Raw genomic sequence first — 23,352 nt, 5'->3', positions numbered from 1 at the left:
AGGGTACGATAACATGTCACATGAACAGCTTTTCCTAATATTCTACGCTTTCTGAACACTGGTTATCTTTCCATTCACTTCTATACAACCCAAAAAGTGAGTACACAATAAATCCACCATTGAATTTTTTGTGCAAGAAGGATGTACACTTGCCCAATAAGGTTTAGATTCCATCTTGATGCACTCAAAGAACGAGTAAGAAGCATTTATTAAACTCTTCCTCTATCTACGCCAAGCACACAGAAGTCAGCTGCATAGGGCAATTCGTTTCTAGCACAGAATTCCCTCTTGGAGAAATACTCTTCCAGGATCACTTACTTCACCACCTATTACAGCCAGTGTAGTCTGTGCGCACGGGTAGGGAAACTGGACAGCAAAACCACTACGATCCTTCCATATTTCAATAGCAGGAGTTGGAGATTCTACAAATACATACAAAAGCATTCTTTTTGGATTTTGATACTTCAGAGAAACAACAGCACAAGTTTTAAGGCATTATCAGGTGATGTAGTATACCAAGTCATTTATACCCTCCAAAACACATAAAAGGAAAAATAATACATTTAACAATATAAATTACATTTTAAAAGGCAAGAATTCAAACCCTGAAAAAGGCTCAATGAAATATATTACACTTTTCTAAAAGACTAACAGATAGAAAAATGATACAGTAGCCAGACAGAAGTTCCAACCCATGCTTATGAAATATATCTAGCATTCAAAAGCAGCTAGGTGGCAGAGTGGATAGAGCTCCAGCCTTGGAGTCAGGAGGACCTCAGTCCAAATCTAGCCTCAGACACTTGACACTTACTAGTTGTGTGACCCTGGGCAAGTCACTTAACCCTGATTGCCTCACCGAAAAGAAAAAAAAATCTAGTATTTGTTTCTTTATTAGCACACCCTAAAAAGTACAATAGCTAAACTCTTCCATTTAAATTTATAAGGAAAATCCATAAAACTTATTATGTAAAATTTTTATACTTACCCCAAAGGTATTTGAGGATTTGTCCATCAGCTAATTGTAGTGCCACTGACTTGGTTTTGGGATTGTAACACAGACTGATCACAACTCCATCCACAGTCACTGATGAGCTAACAAAAATTAGAGAGGAACAAACAATTATTTGACAGATTTCCTGGTTTTAGCAAGGAAAGGAATATAAGAGCCAGTTTCCACATGGCATGACTTCTTCTATTTCCATAAAGAGGCAAGCATGGTACAGTGGAATAAAGCCCAGGCTTAGGTTAAGAAAACCTAGATTGGAGTCCAACCATCATGTACAAGTCCTATGGCCTTGGGGAAGTAACAGCTTCTCTGCATCTTGATTTCCTCACCAGTTAAATACTAATGCCAGTACTATCTACACGACAGATGTGAGGGAAGCATTTGGTAAAATATAAAGTGCTGTGTAAATTTAATGTATTTTATTACTGTTTTTACTAGTCGTCTTTCTGTGTCTCTACGTGAGATAATTCCAAATTTGAAAAAAAAAGGCATGTTTTTGACAGCTCTACCTAAAAATATTTAATTCCACCTGATGCAATACCGTATGGCTAAATAAGGACTATGCTTTTATAGTAGGTACACTATTTTCTTGGTCACAAAAGCTTTTGTCCAAACACAAATATAAAAAGACTTGCCTTTTCTGTCAGAAAAGCTCTTTGCTAGACACAAGGCAAAAGCCCTACTTGTTCAATGTAAAAAATTCATGATAACAGAATCTAAGATCTCTTGAATTTATCTACCGTCCTTCCACTCTTTGTACAGCATTTCATTCCTATCCATCTGACCTAATGCTACCTTACCAGTCTTTTGATCTCAGACTTCTTACCCTTCAATCCATCTTACATACAGCACTGCCAGACTGATCACTGCAGAGTTCTGATCAAATCACTCCCGAGCCCAAAAACTTTCAATGGCACCCTACTCTCTACAGAATAAAATTTTAAGTTCCTTACCCTAGCATTCAAAGTCTTCAATGATCTGTCTCCAACCACCTTTCCCATCTAAGATTACATTATTCCAAGTCACACAGATTACAGGGTAGTAAAACTATCTGCCATTCTTTGAACTTTGAACTTTTTACCCTTTTCTGCTTCAAAACCTGTGCTCATCCATCCCTCTACCTGAAGAGGAATGCCAATTATTTCCTTACTCCTATTCCCAACATTTGCCTGTTTAAATCCCACTTATCCTTAAATGAGTGTTTTCTTGTCTCCTCTTATCTTAAGAAAGGGAACCGAGTTCTCTCTTCTTCTGAAATCTCATGGCTTTGAATTTTGTATTACCAAATGACAGTCAATTCAATAAATATTTGTTCAAACACCATAATTCCATTTTTATTATTAATGAATCAAAAACATCTAAAAGTTCCTAATACCTGATATTCAGATGTCCACTTTTGTCCTCTGTTTCGGAAGAGGCCACAGTCAAATGGTGCACAACAGAACATGGGCCAGTCTGATCATGACTGACAGCCAAGAAAGCATCCTCTTGGATCCAAGTGAGAAGGCACAAGTTCAAGGGATTTACTTCCTGATCTTCTTTATCCTCAAACAGAATTCTATGTAAAATATTCAAGAAATTCAAGACACCAATAAAGTTTTAAAGTCAAACTGAAATTTTTTTGTATGTAATCTATAAACTACTTTTGCAATTTTAATTGCTCCATGTAAATTTAAAGTAACCCTTAAATTTCAAAACAATTATTTTGTTATTATTAAAAATGTTTATGCTCTGAACAGCTAAAATGACTTGAATGTATTTTCATTTGTACGTGAGTATATATTATGTTCTTGGAATTCAAAACACTTTAAAAAAATAAACAATGATTTCACATTGCACATACATCGCTTAGGAGGTAAAAGACTCTTAAATCTTGCCACCCTATTTCCTTGCTCAGAACTCCATGCTATTGATTCCATGATAAAGTATAAAGGCATCATTTCTCAGGCCACCAGAAAACACTAGCCTAAAACAAGCTGTCACTTCTTAGACTGTTATGCTCTGGTTTCCACCTGCTCTAAGTTATGATAAAGAAATATGGCAACTGATTTTAAAATCTTTCCTTCTGCACCTGAAAACAAAAGTAAACGAGATCTTTTCTACAATACATTTTACCACATACTTTTGCCAACAAAAATCTGAAGGCAAGATGTGCAATGGAATACACAATTTATACAAATGATGATAATATGTAACAGAATAAACTATTCAGATTTCTTGGCAACTATATTGCTCTTTGATTATATAAAGGCCCAGCAGAGAGATTTCTGGGCCTGGAGTCAAGAAGACCTAAGTTCAAATTTAACCTCAGACTGTTACCAGATATATAGCCCTGGACAAGTCACTTATCTCAAGTTTGCCTCAGTTTCCACAACTGTAAAAAAGGGAATAATAGCACCTATTTTCCAAGGGCATTTTGAAGATAAAATGAGATATTTGTAAAGCTCTTTGCAAACCTTCAAGTGCTATATAAATTCTAGTTCTTATTGTTGCTGTTACTCTAAAATAAAGATAAATCATGGCCAAAAACTAACGATGACCAATCTACCAAAAAGAAAAGGTAATTTGCAAATCAGTGTCTTTTGTTTTGGTTTGAACTTGTGATTTCATCTGTGTAAGGAAACCCTGATGTGAAAAGTCCATCTACGAGTCAAACTGGGGCCTTCAAAGGTCAAGTAACTTGCCCTATGACTATACAGATAGCATGTATCAGAGGCAGGATTTAAACTCAAGCCTTTCTGGATCAAAGGCTGGGCCTTAATCCACTATGCCAGTAATGTAAAACCCAAATAGAAAGGGATCCCAGCAGCACATTGACTTAGAAAACTTCAATGAATATTACCTATGTTGTAATGTGTTTTTATTTTTTTGTTAAACATTTCCCAATTACATTTTAATCTGCTGGGTAGCATTAGGGTTTGACACGTCTACAATATACCACTTATCTCTCAAAGTAATACATTATCCTTCAATTAAAACAAGGTGACTGCTTTAATTAATTAAAACCTAATAGGCTGAGCTCCAATTACAGATCAGTAATAAACTTTATATTTCAACAGTATTTCTGAATTTCATATTTAATATGGATAAGAACAAGCACAATTTTAAAGTAGAAGTTTGCCAGAAAAGACATCTAGATGTTAAAAAGGCACTTACACGTTGAAGAGGAAAAGTCTACTGAGTTAATTTCCTCTACACAAGGGCTAACTTTTTTGTGTTGCAGACCCCTTCTCACAATAATGTTTTTAAATGCATAACACAAAATACACAGGATTACAAAAGAAAGCAGTTCTACTGAAATGCAGTTGTTGAAATATATATATTTTTTAAAAACCCACGTTCTCAGACCCCAGGTTAACTGCTCTATGTGATATAATGAAGTAAATACCATTAAGATTAATCAGATATCCACATTTCTATTACAATTTCTGCATTTCAATTAGGTGAACCTTTAGTTCAACTGGTTAGAAGTATTGTTGAGTAGACATATACAAATAATAAACATAATGCTTTGCATTTTATAGCATTTTAATATACATTATCTTATTTTGCATATTTGAAATAACTTGGGAACAGTTTTAAGGCAAACTGTAAGAAAGAGTAAGAGAATGTAGATCAAATTTTTGAGTGCTCAAAGTATTTCACTTTCAGCATTTAAGTATTTAGTCTCTATGCCCCTTTATTCCCTTCCAGGGATCTGGGGAAAACAAACCCACACCTGATGGGGTAGCAGATAGTATCCCCAAAAGGAGGAAAGCAGGGGTAAAGGGAAATACCCTGGACCAAGAAATCTTCGAAAAAATTAATAAACATTTATTTTTCTCAAAGGTGACTTAGCAGGTCAGGTTCTACCCGACTCCACACTGTAGCATCATATCATAAAAAAATTGCCTACTTGTATATTTTTTCCAGGCGAGGTGTTGTAACAGAAACCTTAAATCCATTTCCCCCTACAGCTCCTATTTTCACTGTGGGGTCTAAATCTGCAGTACCACCTAGAAGACAAATGTAATTATTATCATCATACACATATGCAAGAATACAATTCACTACAATTTTTCCTTCATTACCACCAAACTGCTTGATAAATGCATTACTACACAGTAAGGAGTGAAAGCTTGAGGGGACACTATCCCCCCTCCCCATACACAGATACTGATCCAGAATAGAATAATGTTTTCTTATTTTTTTATTTGGAATGACTGATCATTCTTTAAAAGCAGATTAAAGTAGGGATGACAGCTTCCTTATTTTTACTGAAGAAACTGAAACACACAGAAGCTGATTTACCTAAGTTATCCATGACTCTTGCACACTGTTTCTCATTTCTATAACAAATATTAAGCAACTAGACGGCTGAGGCAGGGAGAAGGGGAAGGGTAGAAAGCACTAGATAACAGAATGACTAGCATGGGTTTTCCAGTTTAAAAAAATTGGTCCTTACAGAACAAGTCAAGGCTTTTATAAAATAATTTTATAAATCACAAACAAAACCAAAAGTTAATTCACTGTTATCGGAATGCATCAAATTTTACTTATTGATAAAATATTTTGACATAGCAGATGCTTCCCAACACTTAAACAACTGCCCTCACAAAATATTATCCCTCCCCAATTTAAGCAAAATTGCCTGACAGTGACTATAACTCAGAGTACAAGCATCACATAAAATTTATATTTTGGTTTTAATAAAGAAGGAGTCCCATAGCTATTGTATATTCCCCAGGAACAACCATACCCTTAGATACCCACTCTTCAAGCTCATGATGCTCTACAAGAATTATTTATAAGCCAACAGAAACATAAAGTAACCCTTAGTTCAATTTAATATCAAAATACACTCCAAAGCCAGTATTAAATTTTTAAATTTTTTATATACTAAAATACAACACTTGAGTTTATTTTATTTTTTTGGATGAAAGTCTCTACCAGAATAAAACAAGGAAAAATAAAAGTCTATGTATTTAAAACAAAACAAAACAAACAAACAAAAATACCATTCATACCAGATCTATAGACAGAAATCTGGTTGTTGGCATCAAGAATGGCAAGATCGCTGCTTTTGTTAGGATGTGCACAGAACATGACTTGGTTCACGGGATGTGGAAGATGCAACTCATAGGTACAGAGAGGTGGAGGCACCACAGAATGTTGAAAGGCTGTCACCAATACCTTATCTTCAATTGAAAAACAAATCAGTACATAAAGAGTTAGCTACAATGATGCTGTCATTAAAAAGTAGACATTTAAATAACACTGAATAACTAAATAGTGATGGCAGTAGCATATTTCCATTAATTTTCCTTTAAAATCTATCTTACTTTTTCTGTCTCTGCAACAAACAAATGTAAAATGAAAGAAAAGCGTAATAACAAGCTTAAAGGCTATGGTGGAATGCCCATTAGCTTTACCAGATAAGGAGACACAAAGGGCACCCAAATATATGCTGTTTATATTGGGAAGGTTTCTCCCCCCGCCAGGGATGGCCAAGAATTGCCAAGTGATATCTAAAGTGATATCTAAAAGAACAGGACAGACACGTCAGGAACAGAAATGGACCAATTTTCAAAAAAGGGAAGGTTTATTGTCTTAAACTATAATCCACCGAGCTCATCTTCGAGTAGTGGCAAAACTCTAGAACAATGATATCAAACACAAATAGAAAGTGGGGCAGGGGTGCTAACATGGGAAGTATACTGACTTCGTTTTTTAAGAAATTCATTTTTTGTTATATTTTTAGTTCTGAACTGTTTCTCTCCTTCCCTTCCTCCCTACACTACAGAAGGCTACCAGTTGACACAGATATTTATTTACCTATTACCTACCTGTAAAAAATACTATGCACACTTCTATTTATCAGTTCTTTCTCTAGAGGTGGCTATCTTTCTTTACAGGTTCTTTGTAGGTGACCTGAGTACTTATAATACTCAGAATAGCTTAGTCATTCACACTTATTCTCAAACAATTTTGCTGTTACTGCATACAATGTTCTCTTGGTTCTGCTCATTCACTCTTCCATTATTTCATGCAAGTCTTTGCATGTTTTTTTTTTCTAAAATCAACCAACTCATCATTTCTTATAGCACAGTAGTACTGCATCACAATTATATACCACAATTTGTTTAGCCACTCCTGCCAAATGATGGGCATCCCCTCAATTTCCTGTTCTTTGCCACCACTAAGAGAGCTGCTATAGTTTAGAACACATAGGTGCTTTTCCTTTTTCCCTGATCACCTTGGTAAATAGACCCTATTAGTGGTATTTCTGGGTCAAAGGGCATACACAGTTTTATAACCCTTTGGACACAATTTCAGATTGCTTTCCAAAATGGGTGGATGAGTTCATAGTTCCACCAACAGTGTGGAATTTTTCTACATTCCTTTCAACATTTGTCATTTTCCCCTTCTATCATTTTAGCCAATCTGATAGGTGTGAGATGATGTGTCAAAGTTGTTTTAATCTGAATTTCTCTAATCAATAATGACTTGGAGCATTTTTTCATAAGACTACATGTCACTTTGATTTCTTCATCAAAAAACCATCTGTTCATACCCTTTGACCATTTATCAATTGGGGAATGATTCATATTCTTATAAATTTGACAAATTTCTTTATATATTTGAGATATGACACCTTTATCTGAAAACTGTCTATAAAATTTTTCCCTCAATTTTCTGCTTTCCTTCTAATCTTGGCTACCCTGCTTTTATCTGTACAAACCCTTTTTAATTTAATGTAATTAGCCATTTTACATCTCACAATGCTTTGTTTATTCATAAATTCTTCTCCTATTCTTAAGTCTGATAGGAAATATATTCCATGTTCTTCTAATTTACTTATGATATCTCCCTTTATATCTAGGTCATGTATTCATTTTGACTACTACCTTAGTACATGGTGTAAAATATTGTTCTATACCTAGTTTCTGCCAGAAACTGCCATACTGAGCTTTCTAAAAACACCTATTAACATTACCTATGTTCTGTTTTATTTTTATTTATTTTATTAAATATTTCCCAATTACTGGTTCTGATAGCCCAGTATGTTTGAGATTTCTGCTCTAGAAAATATTAGGAAAGAGATGGCTCTTGATAAAGGTAACATCTAAGATAACAGCAATCACAAAGATGCAGAATGGACTCTTTGAGCCCAAGTCATTACAGACTTTTCAAGAAGCTTTTCCTTGGGGCAGCTAGGTGGTGCAATAGAGTGAGCACTGGCCCTCAAGTCAGGAGGACCTGAGTTCTAGCCTCAGACTAAACACTTGACACTTACTAGCTGTGTGACCTTTGGCAATTCACTTAACCCCAGCTGCCTTTAAAAAAAAAAGCAGCCTTTTCTAGACCTCCTTCACACTGGTGCTTTCCCTCTGAGATTGCCTCCAATTTACCCTTGTATATAATTGCTTGCATGTCAGCTCTCCCTGATTAAACTTACCTCCATCAATGACAGCCACACTTGCTAGGTCACATGCATTCTCTCCTGCACTCCGGTCTGTACTCCAATGCCAGTCATAGCAGAGGTAATGCCATCCCTGACAGAGGACATGTAATCTGTATGGAGTCACTGGGTCCCAGGTCAAGGACACAATCTTGCTCTTTTTGCAATTACTGAAGTACAGATTTTGTTTAAGGTACCAGTGATAGTTTCCAACTGTCCACAGCTGAACTACAGGAGAAAATAACAGGGCTGTTGAAAGCTATAAAGACTTAACTAAACTTTCTATTATTTGCAAGAGTGTGAAAGTGTAGGCAGTGGCAGCTCTTTAGCCATTTGACCTGACAAAGCAAGAAATTGACAACTAGGGTAGAACACAGTCAGACGTAGTCACAGTGCTAATAGTTTTGATTAGCTAATTTTTTTTTTGTTAAAAGGGAGGGTTCAGTTGAGGGGAAAAGACAACAAGAGATAACAATTTCTTTAAAAGACTGGTTCCTATGGAAAGAAAATGTCAGGTATCAATAAGGGGAATCATAAAGATGCTTACTTTTATCCTGGATTTGAACTTCATGGTAATAAGAACTCAGAGAAATAATCCTAAGGCATAACATGCTCTTTCTTGGAAGGCTGTTCACAGAGTAACAGTTACAGAAGATATCTTGGAAAAATTCTGCAAATGGCCCTTAAAAATAACTAGCAAAAAACCCTACCCTTTATATAATTGTGAACTTACTGCTGTCACTATATATTTAGATTTGTAAGTTCAGCACCAAAAAGGTTTTTATTCTAGGTCAGGGGTGGGGAACCTGCATCCTCAAGGCCACATGTGGTCTTCCAGATCCTTGGGTGCAGTCTTCTGACTGAGTCCAAGTTTTACAGAATAGTTTTTTTTCTGGCGAGGCAATTGGGGTTAAGTGACTTGCCCAGGGTCACACACTAGTGTCAAGTGTCTGAGGTCACATTTGAACTCAGGTACTCCTGACTCTAGAGCCAGTGCTCTATCTGCTGCGCTACCTAGCTGCCCCATAACAAATACTTTTATCAAGGGGATTTGTTCTGTGAAGTATGGGCCACACCTGAGGACCCACAGGGCCACATGTGGCCCTGAGGCTACAGGTTCCCCACCCCTGTACTACAGACTTGGCCTGAAATTAAGGTACACTGCCAAGACAGTAGTACTTTGGTCATATTCTTGTACTCAGTACTCAGCTGGCTGAGAAACACAGATTAGAAACAAGAATCCTTTGAGAAAAATAATTATATATTATTAAAGCAGTTAAATATCACCATGTTGAGCCATATTAATGAACATGAGACAGTTTGGCATAGTAGAGAAAATGCCAGGCTCACTCAGGTCCTGCATCTGACAACATACAAACTGTGTGACCTTAGGAAAGGGTAGTGGTGGCAGGAACAAGTATTTATTTTATTTTGAATTTATTTTCTGTTCCATATTCTCTCCCTCCCCTCCCCATTGAGATGACAAGAAAAATAAAACCCATTACAAACATATAGTCATAAAAAAAGAAGGAAGGAAGGAAAGGAGGAAAGGAGCGAGGGAGGAACAGGGGAAGCAAAGAAGGAAAGGAGGGAGGGAGAGAGGGAAGGAAGACAGGAGGAAGGCTTCAGTCTGCCCTCAGTCTATCACCTCTCTATCTGGAGGTGGACAGGTGCTTCATCAGCAATCCTTAGGAATAGTGGTTGGACACCGTGTTGATTAGTTAATAAGTCTTTCAAAATTGATTATCTTTCCATTACCGCTGTTACACTGTTCTCCTAGTTCTGCTCATTTTACTTTGCTTCAGTTCAAACAAGTTTTCCCAGGTTTTTCTGAGACCATTCTCTTCATTTCTTATAACACAGTAATATTTCATCTCATTCACATACAGTAACTTGTTCAGTCATTCTCCAATTGATGGGCATCCCCTCAATTTCCAATTCTCTACCACCACAAAAAATAAAAATAATAAAGCTAATGTAACTATTTTTGTACGTATGAGTACTTTTCTGTGATCTCTTTGGGGTACAGATTTAGTAGCAGTGTCACTGAGTCAAACGGCATGCACAGTTTAATAGCTTTGTGGGCATAGTTCCAGATCACTTTCTAGAATAACTGCACTAGTTCATAGCTCTACCAACAATGTATTAGTGTGCCTATTTTCCCACATCCCCTTTACCATTTGCCATTTTCCTTTTTTTGTTACAATAACCAATCTACTGGATATGAGCTGGTACCTCAGAGTTATTTTAATTTGTATTTCTCTAGTTATTAGGGACAAGAACTTTTTAAAATATGGCTATTGATAGCTTATTGACAGTTTTATTTTCTTCTTCTGAAAACTATTTTGACCATTTATCAATTGTGCTTATTCTTGTATATTTGATTTAGTTCCCTAGAGTACTTCTTTATGTAAATTCACATTATGCAAATTTAACATTATGTAAAAAATTCTGAAAGAAATCCACAATCTAAAAAAATCCAAAGTAAACTTTACTGCACAATGCCATGCTCTCTAACTTTTCTCCCGCCCCTCAGCTTGGCACTCCACAGCCTCCCACTACCTCACCAACAAAATGAAACAAAACAAAACCAAACAAAACCATCCCCCGCCCAAAACCTCCAAGTGAAAGCAGAAAAATGGAAAGGCAGGGAGCCTGTCCCCTCCCCAGACGAGCTGCCGGACTGGGGGCAAGCTTGAGATCTCTGTGCTGAGAGAAGAGACCTTTGCCCCAGTAGGCCCATCTGTCACGTATCTGTCTTCTATTCATCTAGTCAAATACTGAGTATCTGTCCCCTCCCTGGTGTGTCGCCTGTCCTCTCCTATCTGTGTCTATGTTCAGCCACCGCTTGTCTGCCTCCCAAATGTTCTTTATGTTACTGAATCATGTTCTGGCCTCTTCCCACCTCTGGCTCAGCCTCTTTCTTGCCTTCCTACATCCCTCCCTTCCCCATGTCCATGGGCAAATTCGTATTACATAAAAATTGTTTTACAGAGAGGTCTACAGAAAGGTCCACTTATGTAAAGTGAGAACTGTCTGTATACACGTACATGCATAATTATTAAAAACAAACAAAATAAGCAAATGGTAGAATAGAGTAAAGGCACTGTGATGTCCCTGAATAAAAAAAGAGATCTCCTGTCCTTCCTACCACCCTAATATTTTTATCCAAACTCAAGATAAGCAAAGCTGTGACCCTACACCATCTTACCATAGGATGCTGGCCCTGCATTCTCTTCAAAGTTAAGGTCTTCCAGCCAAAGTGCGAGGACTGTAGAATCTGAATTCCAAAGCAGCTCATTTACCTGGTAAGAAAGATTCTGTCGTCATTGTATTTTAACTACCACTGACTTTTTACTCGTTTCCAAAACCCAAAGACTCACTGATGCTAGAAATGTTTCTGCCCCTTTGTACAAATCAAGTGCTCCAAGAACTTAATCGGCTGCTTAGCTGACAAGATCTCAAATAATACCTCAGTGGTGACTAAGTTGCTTTCAAAGGTGGTATCTGATTTTTTAACTGGTGATTAGCTTGCTGATGAGGTGATTATCTTGTAAAATTAACAATAAAACACAACAAATTTCTCTCTCTACCCAGACTCCCATTTTCTAATACAGTTCATTCATCTCCAATACAACTTTGTTTCAGGGAAACTCAGGGGTGATAGAGTACATATCACATTTCAACAATCCTTCTCTCTCTGCCTCAGGAGCAAAACCATTGACATCTAAAAGGGACAAAAAAATCAATTCAAATGAACATATTCAATCTGACATTTATTCAATGTTTATGGCTCAATAAGAGTCATGTTTTTAACAACAGGCACCCAATTTGGAGATGTAGATAAGGTTTTCTTTAAAAAAAAAAGTTATAAACTTGGCAAACATCAATGAATGTTCCCATATACAAAGAAGAGAATAAGATTATATATTAATAGATTTTTTCAAAATTGTATTTGAAGTGCTTGAAACAGTAAACAAACTGTTGAAGAATTCAGAAAAAAATGTCTGTATGCATCTGTCTCTATCCTGTTTTAAGTATAAAACTCTGAGCTTCAGATTAAGGGACTGCATCCCACATACAGTCCCATGCACTTCACAACTCTTCAAAGTTTACTTAAACCAAACAGTTTTAAATGAGTCCAACCTCAAGATTAATTCTCAAGAGAAGTCAGCTAACCTACTTAGCACTTGCTTACTCATAAAGTCTGTATTTTAACCAGTTAGTAAGCATTCATTAAGCATGCACTATATGGCAGGCAGGACAGCCAGGTGGCAAAGTGGGTAGAGCCCTGGGCCAGGAGTCAGAAAGACCAGAGTTCAAATCTGACCTCAGACACTTACTAGCTGCGTGATCCTAGGCAAGCCACTGAATCCCTGACTGCACAAGACCAGAGAAGGAAATGGCGAATCACTCCAGTATCTTTGCCAAGAAAACTCCACGGACAATTGGTCCACAGAGTCACAAAGAATTAGTCATGACAGAACAACAAACACATGTCAGGCCCTGAAGTACAAGGAATAAAACAATCCTTACCACAAAGGGCTTACATTCTAATGGGGGAGACATCAATTACTTATATGAATACATACAGCAAAAATATAAAGTGAACAAATACAAATATATACAAAGTAATTAGGTACAAAGTAGTCTGGGAAGAAGTGGGGGCTCTCGCCACTAGGGAGATCAGAAAGACTTTATGCAGAAGATAGCACTTGTGCTTTGCCATAGGAAGAGAGAGATTTTAAGGAGGAAGTGCACTCTCAGACTTAGCTCAATTACTGGCACATAGGAGGCCTTAACTAAATCTTTACTGACTTGACTTGCTCCAGGTATAGCAAATAGTCAGTCCAAAGCAACTAAGTGCTGAGATGAAAAAATGTGGGTAACCGCCAAAAGAGCAGCTGTACTTATTATGCTGTCTATCTCTATCAGACATAAGCATGATTCTTTCTATGAGAAAGAATTCATAATAATCAAGGGAAGGGATTCTGCAAATTCAACAAATATTTAATAGATATCCAAATGAATTTAAAAGCAACCCTATCTACGAAGCTATAGTATCAGAATCATTAAAGAAAGCAAAAATTAAACTTATCCCTCTCAATACAATCAAGGAAAAGGGGACACATCTTGTTTTTTAAATTTACTTTGAAAAAGCATTTTTCTCTTTTTTTTAAGAAAAGAATCATGTAGTGTATTACATAAAGTGCTTAATAAATGGTTGCTGAATGAAATGCCAGCTGTAACTGATTAATTTTCCTTATTAAGAATTCATGTTTTTATTAATAATTAATCTAATATCAGTTAATAAGACTTCTCCTTTTATATCAGAGACAATCATAAAGCTTTCCTACAGCTATAAAAAGCTTGCTAAACATGGCAAGCTTAATATTGATTCATCATGTACCTACTTACTTACCTTTACCTGACCTTTCTGGAAAGGAAGTATAAAATCTCCATGAAGAAGTCCATTTTTTTCAAAAAACACAACATCATGCTGGTTAGGTTTATTCTGTGTAGATGCAATCAAACTACCAGAAGGCCTTAAAGCAAACCAAAAGAGTATTTCAGTAAAGTCAAGAGATTTTTTTTTTCAATAGCAAAGAAAGTGGAAGTAAAAAGGGTCTCCAAAAGGGCCTGCAAAATAAGCAGAACTAGGATAATTTACATAATAAGCACAAGAAGGGAAAACAACATCCAATGGCATCATAACTCTTATTAATGCAGCAAACCATCACAACTTCAGAGAATGGAGTGTAAAGCATGCCTTCCTCTTCTTGGCAGAGGGACAGTGAACTATAGGTATAGGATGAAGCATCCTTTATCAGACAATGCCAATTAGCATTTTTCTTCATTGTACTTTGTTAAAAAGAGAAGGTACTACTTCAGAGAAAAGTGGAGTGAAAGGAAGTGATATTAATGTTTAAAAAGTTTTAAATTTCCACAAAATCTCCATGTTAAATGACTTCATTTCTTTAGCCATGGGTCCAAAATATTCCTTGTATCTTTTACAACCATTAAAGATTTATCACTCTTATAAATCATACTCTCACTAGATTCCCAATGAGTAGAAGCTACATTCATTCCTTGAGAGTTCTTACAAGTCCTTAAAATAATCAGCTCAGAATTTTCCTTGTTTCAATCACTCCTTCCTATGAGAATTTCCATATACATTAATAGAAAAAGAGAACTGTATGTAAAATTGTGAATCTCTTATTATAAACTGCTTGCTTTTCCTTTAAACATAATAAATTAAATGTGTAAATGAAGGCTGTGTGGATGTTTTAGTTTATTTGAATAATTTAAAACTGTTTTCCAGAATGGCTGGACTACTTGTTCTATGCTCAAAACAGTATATAAAATCCTATAACAATGTACTTTTCATCCCCCATCTCCACTGACTATCCCCATCCTCTGTCATCATTGGTTGTGAAGTAAAACATCAGAGTTGCCTTCTTTTGCATTTCTCTTATTAGCAATGCGTACCATCTTTTCCTACGGCTGTTAATAGTCCGCAATTCTTTCTTTGAAAACTACATGTTGATATCTTTTGACCATTTCTGTATTTGGGTCTCATATACTCCTGTTAGCGCCTACAAATTTTAGATATCTGACCCTTATCAGAGATAATGATATAAAGATTTTCTTAAAAAAAAAAAAGCAACCAAACATATTTTCTTCTCAGTGGATCACTTCCTTTCTTATTATAATTGCATTAATTTTATTCGTGTCAAAGTTCTTCAATTTTATGTGATCAGAACAAAATTACTGATTTTTTTAACCCATTCTACTGTTTAATGAAATACTCTCACTCATTTCTTGTGAAAGGTTTTATGGCATAAAACAAAACTGAATTGTACAATTGTGTATTTTGTGATAAGAGTACGACCAAAACAATGTAGTTTAAAAGTAAATCTTTTACAGATGTTGGTTCAATCTCTACTTAAATTTGCTTCACAGAATGAGGTTAAGCAGTGGTGTCGAGCACAAAAAGAAACTGTGGCCATTAACCAAACATAAGGATACCTGTGGGCCAACATTAGAAAAACACATTGTGGCCCAAGGGCCACTTGTGTGATACCTCTGAGGTAAAGTGGCTAGAACTAACATATACATTGCTCCTTCTACTGTCATCTAAGAATAAGCAAGGCAGCAGAAACAAATTCTGGGTAGCTGGAAGTCCAAACGTTACCATGTGTTATAGTTACGATAAGTTAACACTTACATAGATCTTAAAGGTTTGCGAAGTACTTCACATAAAATATAACAGCTTAAAACTGCACTAAGACTTCTGGAACATCCTATATATTATCTCAATTGATAGTACTTCTAAGGAGCTCTTTCATGACCAGGAACTAGATTGTTTAGAGAACTTGAAGTATACAAAAAGATAACATAAATATCTTTTTCAACACTCATTTCTAATGGAGAACTGAAAATCATAAGCAAGTCTCTGACCTTTACCCAAATGAGATCTACAAAGAGCAGTGAGGTCAGACCTCATCAAAGACAAACTACAAAAAATACATAAAAATCTAGCAGCATTACAATTCTACATGGCTACCCTCACCAGAATTTTAAGAGAGTTCAGAAAAAGAAATGTCAAGGTCTTGAAGGTAACCATAAGCTAGCAAACAAAGCAGTATTCTTCTCCACTTACTTCCATGCCAGTGCTTGTCCTAGTCCGGCAACAGGCTCGCTGGTTGACTGTAAAACAAGCTCTCTATTCCATACTCTGATTTTGCGAGCCCCTATAGAGTAAATGGTTTGAAAAAGAGTAACTCAATATTTAAAGAAGCATGGAAGGAGGCAAGGGGGGAATCAAGGAAATGAGGGGAAGCTACAAATTACTGTCAATTCAACCACTTTTTGAGGAATTCCCTCATAAGTAAAAAATTCAAGATTAATTGTCATATATAAGTTTACACACAAATACATTCACAGTTTTCTGCTAGATCCTTGAGTCTTTTAGAATTTAGAGTCTGTCCCATCTTGGATCACTTCTGTTTCTCAATGGGACTGGTTCAAATTTTGTATTCAAGAGAAAAAAATAACCTAAAAAAAGGGCAAAATCTGCCCAAGAATTATATCTCTTGAAAAGGATGATGACACAAACATTATGTCTTTAGGACAAATATTCACTAGGAAGAGAGAGAGGAAACAAGTGTCTAACATTAAGTTACTGAGAAACTAAAATCTATTTATTAGTTACTTAAGGGAAATAAGCCAGGGAGTTTGGGGAGAAAAGTACCTACTTTTCTGAGTCACCATACTTTATGTGGGTCTCTGCCAAAATAATGAATAGGAAGGGCAGCTTTGAAACCATGTCAAGTAAGATACAGCTGAAGGAAAATTCTTGAGGGCAAGAGCGTTATGTTATACATCTGTGCATCCCTCACAGCGCCAAGCAGTGTTTTATATATAGTAGCTGCTCAACAAATAATTGTTCAATGAATCAATCATTATTTAACCAGGAATAGAGAAGCCTTGGGGGAGAGGTAATAGCCCTTTATATATATGTAAAGGAAGATCATATAGCATAGAGATCAGACATTGTTATCTCCAAAGGGAAGAACTAGGTCCAATGGGTGAAATATAGAGGAAAGGTTTTGGCTTCATTCTTTTTTTTTTTTTTAGGCAATTGGGGTTAAGTGAGTTGCCCAGGGTCACACAGCTAGTAAGTGTCAAGTGTTTGGTCTGAGGCCAGATTTGAACTGAGGTCCTCCTGACTTCAGGGCCAGTGCTCTACCCACTGCACCACCTAGCTGCCCCCTTGGCTTCATTCTTTAAAAAGCATTCTCTAATAATCAGAGCTGCCTAAAAAGAGAACTGGCTGCCTTGAAAAGTAGTAAGCTCCTAACACTGGAAATAGTCAATGAGAATTTAGATAACCAAAATGAAAGGTGCTACACAAGGGATTGTTCATCCACCAGGCCATCCACTATAAAATACCCAAACAACATTAAATAATTTTAAACCTTAATAACTTATTATTAAAAAGTAGGCTAAGAGGCAAAAAAATAGTAATCTAACACTAAGTCCTAAAAATCCTTGAGGAACATGATTTATCTTTCCAAAGACATTAGTGTAATCAAAATATTTTGTCTCCTAGAAAAGAAAGGGAAAATACTTCCAATTTTAATTCTGTTAAGTGGCTAGTAAATTTAGTATATTTCATTTCCTGCAATAGATATTTGAGACATTTATAGAAATATCATAGAAAATAAAATTCTTTAAAAATGTGTCAGCATTCATTACATTGAAAAGATAAAATACAAAATCTGTTATATATTTGAAAGCCTTAGTATCAACAATTTTTATATAGACAATTACTGCTTTGTATAAATTCACATTTTGCAAATTTGACTTTGCTGAAAGAAATCTGCATTATAAAAAAAACTTATGTAAAAAAAAAGACGGGCTCTTTCATTAAGACTTTGGATCAAGACTTTTAGACCTTTTGATTCTCTTTTCATCAATCAGATTCTTTAATTCTTTAGCATTTATAAATGTATCCCTGAAGTTTCCAATCAGAAAAAATTATCCCACAATGAAATGAGAGACAATTTCTTGAACTTACTAATAAGATCAAATTTTTAAAAGAATACTTATGGAAGCAGTTCATCTCCATACCTGTCTCTGGGCAAACAGCACTCACAGCAAAAAACTGCCCATCCCCTCTCCAGGTAACCTGGGGTCTATGATCATCCCAGGGTAAAGCGGGCTGCTCATTCTGAGTGGAGAAGAGAAAAAGAGAAACAAAAACATCATCTAAATACCTGAAACAATGCATGTCCCCTCCCATAAAAGGGTCTCTGGTTATTAAAAATAAAATATTTTGTATGTAGAATACAACCCTAACTGCCTGGAGGTCAACTATCAAAAATACCTCTTCACCCTTCAGGCTTCGTAACTAGTATATACTTAGAAGTGGTGGGTCCCTATAAAAGTAAACAAACAGAACCCCAACTACTTCTTTGGCAATGAAGCAGAGGACCCTGAACATCTAACAATAACGGAACAACACTGACAAGACTATTAGAATTGAAGATTATATTCAATGAGTCATAATATTACTTAATAATTCTTACTTATGCAACACCTTAAAGCATTTTATGCAAAACATTTTACACACATCATCTCATTTGTTTCTCAAATACTCCTGTCAGGTAGGTGCTATTATTAACCTCATTTTACCAATTAAGAAATAGGCCAGGAGGTTAAATGACTTGTCCAAGGTCACGCAGTAAGCATCTGAGGTGGTTTACAAATGCAAGTCTCCCTGACTCCACATCAATATTGTACCCACTGTGACAAACTGCATCCCATAGCAGGTCAGTTCACTGACTCAGCAGTACAGGAGGGCTATAACTTTGACTGGTGTTAGGTCAAAGATTAAGCAGAGAAGTATAAAAAGGTTGCATTAACTTTAAAATATAAAATGGACACCTACATATGATTCAAAAAAGGGAAGCACAGGAAAATGCTGATGACTGCTAAAATACTGTGAACCTCCATGGCTTAGAATGTGTAGCTTGCCAAAATTTTCTTTGCAGATCTGAGTCTCCTCAATATAAAGCTGTGCTATGTAACACACAACTAAATTAGACAACTTAAACCAACTTGTATATGTGTTTCTTGAAGAAAAAAATCTGAAGGTACCCCTATTTCTAGCCCAATGTTCATTAAAAATATATATATTTTATAAATAGTCAGATAAGCTGTGTCTATTTTCTGAAGGGTGACACTGCCACTTCAAACTAAGACATGGCATAAGAAGGCCAGATATAGCTGATGAAAAACAATTCAACAAATCATGTGGCCAAAGAATTATGTGGTTTTTCCCAGATAACTCATTTGGGCATAGTCAATTTTACAAAAATGGTAAAACTCATCTACTTTTACCCAGGGAGTATTTGTAAATTATGTGTGCCTCACATTTAAGCAGATTGCTTTTGCCTGAACTTACACATGTGATAAAAAAAAAATTCACTGAAAATTGAAAAATTCACCATCATAAAGGCATCATACATTTATCTCCTGTATACAGATCAACTAATGCACAGATAATTAAACTACTTTTAACTGCTTTGTGTACATTTAGTGAAAGATCATTTTAGGACCATGAGCTTATTTGAAGCAAGGAGAACAATTCTGTCACCAGAGACACTTAAAGATTTCATTATAAGGAAGTAGATTATTTCTTATTTTTTTCTTAATAGTATTTTTCCAATTACATATAAACATAATTTTCAACTTTCATTTTCGTAAAATTTTGAGTTCCACGTTTTTCTGCCTCCCTCCCTTCCCAAGATAGCAAGCAATCTGATATTTTGTACATGTACAATCACGTTAAACATACTTCCACTTAGCCATGTTGTGAAAGAAGAATCAGAAAAAAAAGGGAAAAACTGGGGGTGGAGTCAAGATGGCGGAGTGAGAGCAATGACTTGCTTGAGCTCTCCTCCACACCCCTCCAAATACTCATAAAAAATGGGTCTAAACAAATTCTGAAGCAGCAGAACCCACAAAAAGACAGAGTGAAACAAATTTCCAGCCTAAGACAACCTGGATGATTGATCAGAAAGGTGTATCGCGCCGGGCTGGGAGCATGGCGCTGCATGGGCGCACAGGGCACTGCGAACCTGGACCAGGCCTCAGAGGATTGAATCGCGGGCAGCTGTGGAAGTTTCCAGACTCCTCAATCCACCAATGCCAACAACAACTTAGAAGGTCAGTAGGAAAAGTCTGTTTCTGTTGGTGCTGAGACAGGAAGGTGGGGTTTCAGCTCCATTCCCCAAGAGTGTGGCCCTGGGGGGTGGAGGGGGCAGCTGCTTCCAGCTTCCAGCCCACAGACTGAGGGGGAATCCAGTGGCTGATCAGAGAGGGATGCAGGGATCTCTTTGCCAGTGCTGAGGCAGGAATCTCTTGCTTTGCCTGTGTTGGATCTGGGTCACAGTTCTGGCGGCAGTGCTGGGGTGAGGAGGAGCGGCGTGGTGGAGCTTGTAGTGGCTGTGGAGAGGAACCCTCCTCACAGTTACAGGACAGAAAGGAATACTTGTGGTCACAGGCCAGGAAAGGAGTAAACACCTCGCCCCTTATCATACCACCTTGGAAGAACTGAAAATTTACAGGTCCCTACAAGTATCTCTGAAAACAGCTATACAAACCCCTGAAGCTTGGGACAGTACATTCTCCACATTGGAAGCAGACTCTTACCTTAACAAAGAGTTTAAAACTCAAGTAATTGGCTGGATCATGAGCAAGCAGCGCAAAAAGAGTCAGACTATAATCTTACTTTGGTGAAAAAGAAGATCAAAATATACAACCAGAAGAAGACAACAAAGTCAAAGCTCCTACATCCAAAGCCTCCAAGAAAAATATGAATCAGTCCCAGGCCTTGGAAGAGCTCAAAAGGGATTTTGAGAAGCAAGTAAGGGAAGTAGAGGAAAAACTGGGAAGAGAAATGAGAGTGATGCAAGAAAATCATGAAAAACAAGTCAACAGCTTGCTAAAGGAGACCCAAAAAAATGAAGAAAATAACACCTTAAAAAATAGCCTAACCCAAATGGCAAAAGAGGTCCAAAAAGCCAATGAGGAGAAAATGCCCTAAAAAGAAATTGGCCAAATGGAAAAGGAAGTCCAAAAGATTACTGAAGAAAATACTTCCTTAAAAATTAGAATAGAGCAATTGGAAGACAGTGACTTTATGAGAAATCAAGACACAGTAGAACAAATCCAAAAGAATGAAAAATTAGAAAACAATGTGAAATATCTCATTGGAAAAACAACTGACCTGGAAAATAGATCCAGGAGAGAGAATTTAAAAATTATTGGACTATCTGAAAGCCATGATCAAAAAAGAGCCTAGACATCATCTTTCAAGAAATTATCAAGGAAAACTGCCCTGATATATAGAACCAGAGGGCAAAATAGAAATTGAAAGAATCCACAGATCTCCTCCTGAAAGAGATCCCCAAAGGAAAACTCCTAGGAATATTATAGCCAAATTCCAGAGTTCCCAGGTCAAGGAGAAAATATTACAAGCTGCCAGAAGGAAACAATTCAAGTACTGTGGAAACACAATCAGGATAACACAAGATTTAGCAGCTTCTACATTAAAGGACCGCAGGGCATGGAATATAATATTCCGGAGGGCAAAGGAGATAGGATTACAACCAAGAATCACCTACCCAGCAAAACTGAGTATAATCCTTCAGGGGAAAAAATGGTCATTCAGTGAAATAGAGGACTTTCAAGCATTCTGATGAAAAGACCAGAGCTGAATAGAAAATTTGACTTTCAAATACAGGACTCAGTGGAACATGAAGAGGTAAACAGGAAAGAGAAATCATAAGAGACTTATTAAGATTGAACTGTTTACATTCCTGCATGGAAAGATGATATTTATAACTCATGAGACCTTTGTCAGTATTAGGGTAGTTGGGAAAAAAATTATATGTATGTATATGTAGATAGATAGATAGAGGGCACAGGGTGAGTTGAAGATTAAGGGGTCATATCTGGAGAATAAAATTAAGGGATGAGAGAGGATTACTCGAGAAGAAGAAAGGGAGAGGTAGAATGGGGTAAATTATCTCACAAAAAAAAAGAAAAGAAAAGTCTCTTCAGTGGAGGGGAAACAGGGGAAGGTGAGAGGGAATGAGTGAATCTTATTCTCATAGGATTTGGCTTAAGGAGGGAATAACATACACATTCAATTGGGTATGGAAATCTGTCTTACCCTACAGGAAAATAGGGGGAGAAGGGGACAAGAGAGCAGGGGGATGATAAGAGGAGGGCAGATTGGGAAAGGGGTAATCAGAAGTAAATACTTCTGAGGAGGGACAGGGTCAAAAGAAAGAATAGAATAAATGGGAGGGCAGGACAGGATTAAGGGAAATAAGAGTTAGTTTTTCACAACATGTCTACTACGGACATGTTTTGCATAACTGCACATGTACAACTTATATTGAGTTGCTTGCCTTTTCAGTGAGGGTGGGTGGGGGGGAGGAAAGAGAAAATTTGAAACCTAAAGTTTTAAAAACATGTTTAAAAAAAAGTTTTCACATGCTACTGGGAAATAAGAAATACAGGAAATGGGGTACAGAAGTCTATCCTGCCTACAGGAAAATAGAAGGGGAAGGGGATAAGAGAAGGGGAGAGAGATAGAAGAGAGAACAGACTAGGGGAAGGGATATTCAGAATGCATGCCATCTTGGGGTGGGGGGAGGGGGGAGATGGGGTGAAAATCTGGAATTCAAAAACTTGTGGGAGTGAATCTTGAAAACTAAAAATAAATAAATTTATATTAAAAAAAATTTTAAAAAGGGAAAAACCACAAGAAAGAAAAAAAAAGAAAATAGCACGCTTCAATCTGTATTGACTCCATAATTCTTTCTCTGGAGGCAGTTAGCATTTCCCATCACTAGTCTTTCGGAATTGTTTTAGATCATCATATTGCTGAGAAGAGTTAAGTCTATCATAGTTAATCATCACACAATGTTGTTGTTGTTATGTACAATGTTCTCCTTGTTCTGCTCACTTCATGAAACATCAGTTCATGTAAATCTTTGCAGGTTTTCCTGAAATCTGTCTGCTTATTGTTTCCTTTTTTTTTCCAGTATTTTCTTTTTATACTTCCCCAGTTACATGAAAAAACAATTTTTAACATTTGTTTTTAAAACTCCGAGTTCCAAATTCTCTCCCTTCCTTCCTCCCCACTCCCCCTCACTGAGAAGGTAAACAGTTTGATATAGTAATACATGTGTGGTCATGCAAAACATATCTATAATAGTCATGCTGTGAAAGAAAGCAGACAAAAAAAAACCTCAAAAAAAAGTAAAAAAAAGAGTATGCTTCAATCTTCATTCAGACACCATCAGTTCTTTCTCTGGGGATG

The 23,352-nt window shown here is 36.6% G+C and overlaps 1 protein-coding gene across 2 annotated transcripts in view; it reads right to left on the bottom strand.

Moving 5' to 3' along the window:
• The window catches only part of ELP1 (elongator acetyltransferase complex subunit 1), a 69,670-nt gene that overhangs the window by 33,678 nt on the left and 12,640 nt on the right, over positions 1–23,352 (bottom strand). For both annotated transcript variants that reach the window (XM_020995507.2, XM_020995508.2), the window contains exons 7-16: positions 18,084–18,183; positions 16,111–16,201; positions 13,870–13,993; positions 11,659–11,752; positions 8,445–8,675; positions 6,013–6,183; positions 4,902–5,001; positions 2,382–2,564; positions 986–1,092; positions 319–422 (exon numbers count right to left, since the gene is read on the bottom strand). In XM_020995507.2, coding sequence (XP_020851166.1) covers positions 319–422; positions 986–1,092; positions 2,382–2,564; positions 4,902–5,001; positions 6,013–6,183; positions 8,445–8,675; positions 11,659–11,752; positions 13,870–13,993; positions 16,111–16,201; positions 18,084–18,183 — 1,305 coding nt within the window. The remainder of the gene's footprint in view (positions 1–318; positions 423–985; positions 1,093–2,381; positions 2,565–4,901; positions 5,002–6,012; positions 6,184–8,444; positions 8,676–11,658; positions 11,753–13,869; positions 13,994–16,110; positions 16,202–18,083; positions 18,184–23,352) is intronic.

The sequence above is a fragment of the Phascolarctos cinereus genome, unplaced genomic scaffold (assembly GCF_003287225.1).
Source record: "Phascolarctos cinereus isolate Bilbo 61053 unplaced genomic scaffold, phaCin_HiC Scaffold_4;HRSCAF=312, whole genome shotgun sequence".
Taxonomy (NCBI): domain Eukaryota; kingdom Metazoa; phylum Chordata; class Mammalia; order Diprotodontia; family Phascolarctidae; genus Phascolarctos; species Phascolarctos cinereus.
The sequence above is the reverse complement of the archived record's forward strand: the minus strand, read 5'-3'. Positions and strand labels throughout refer to the sequence as shown.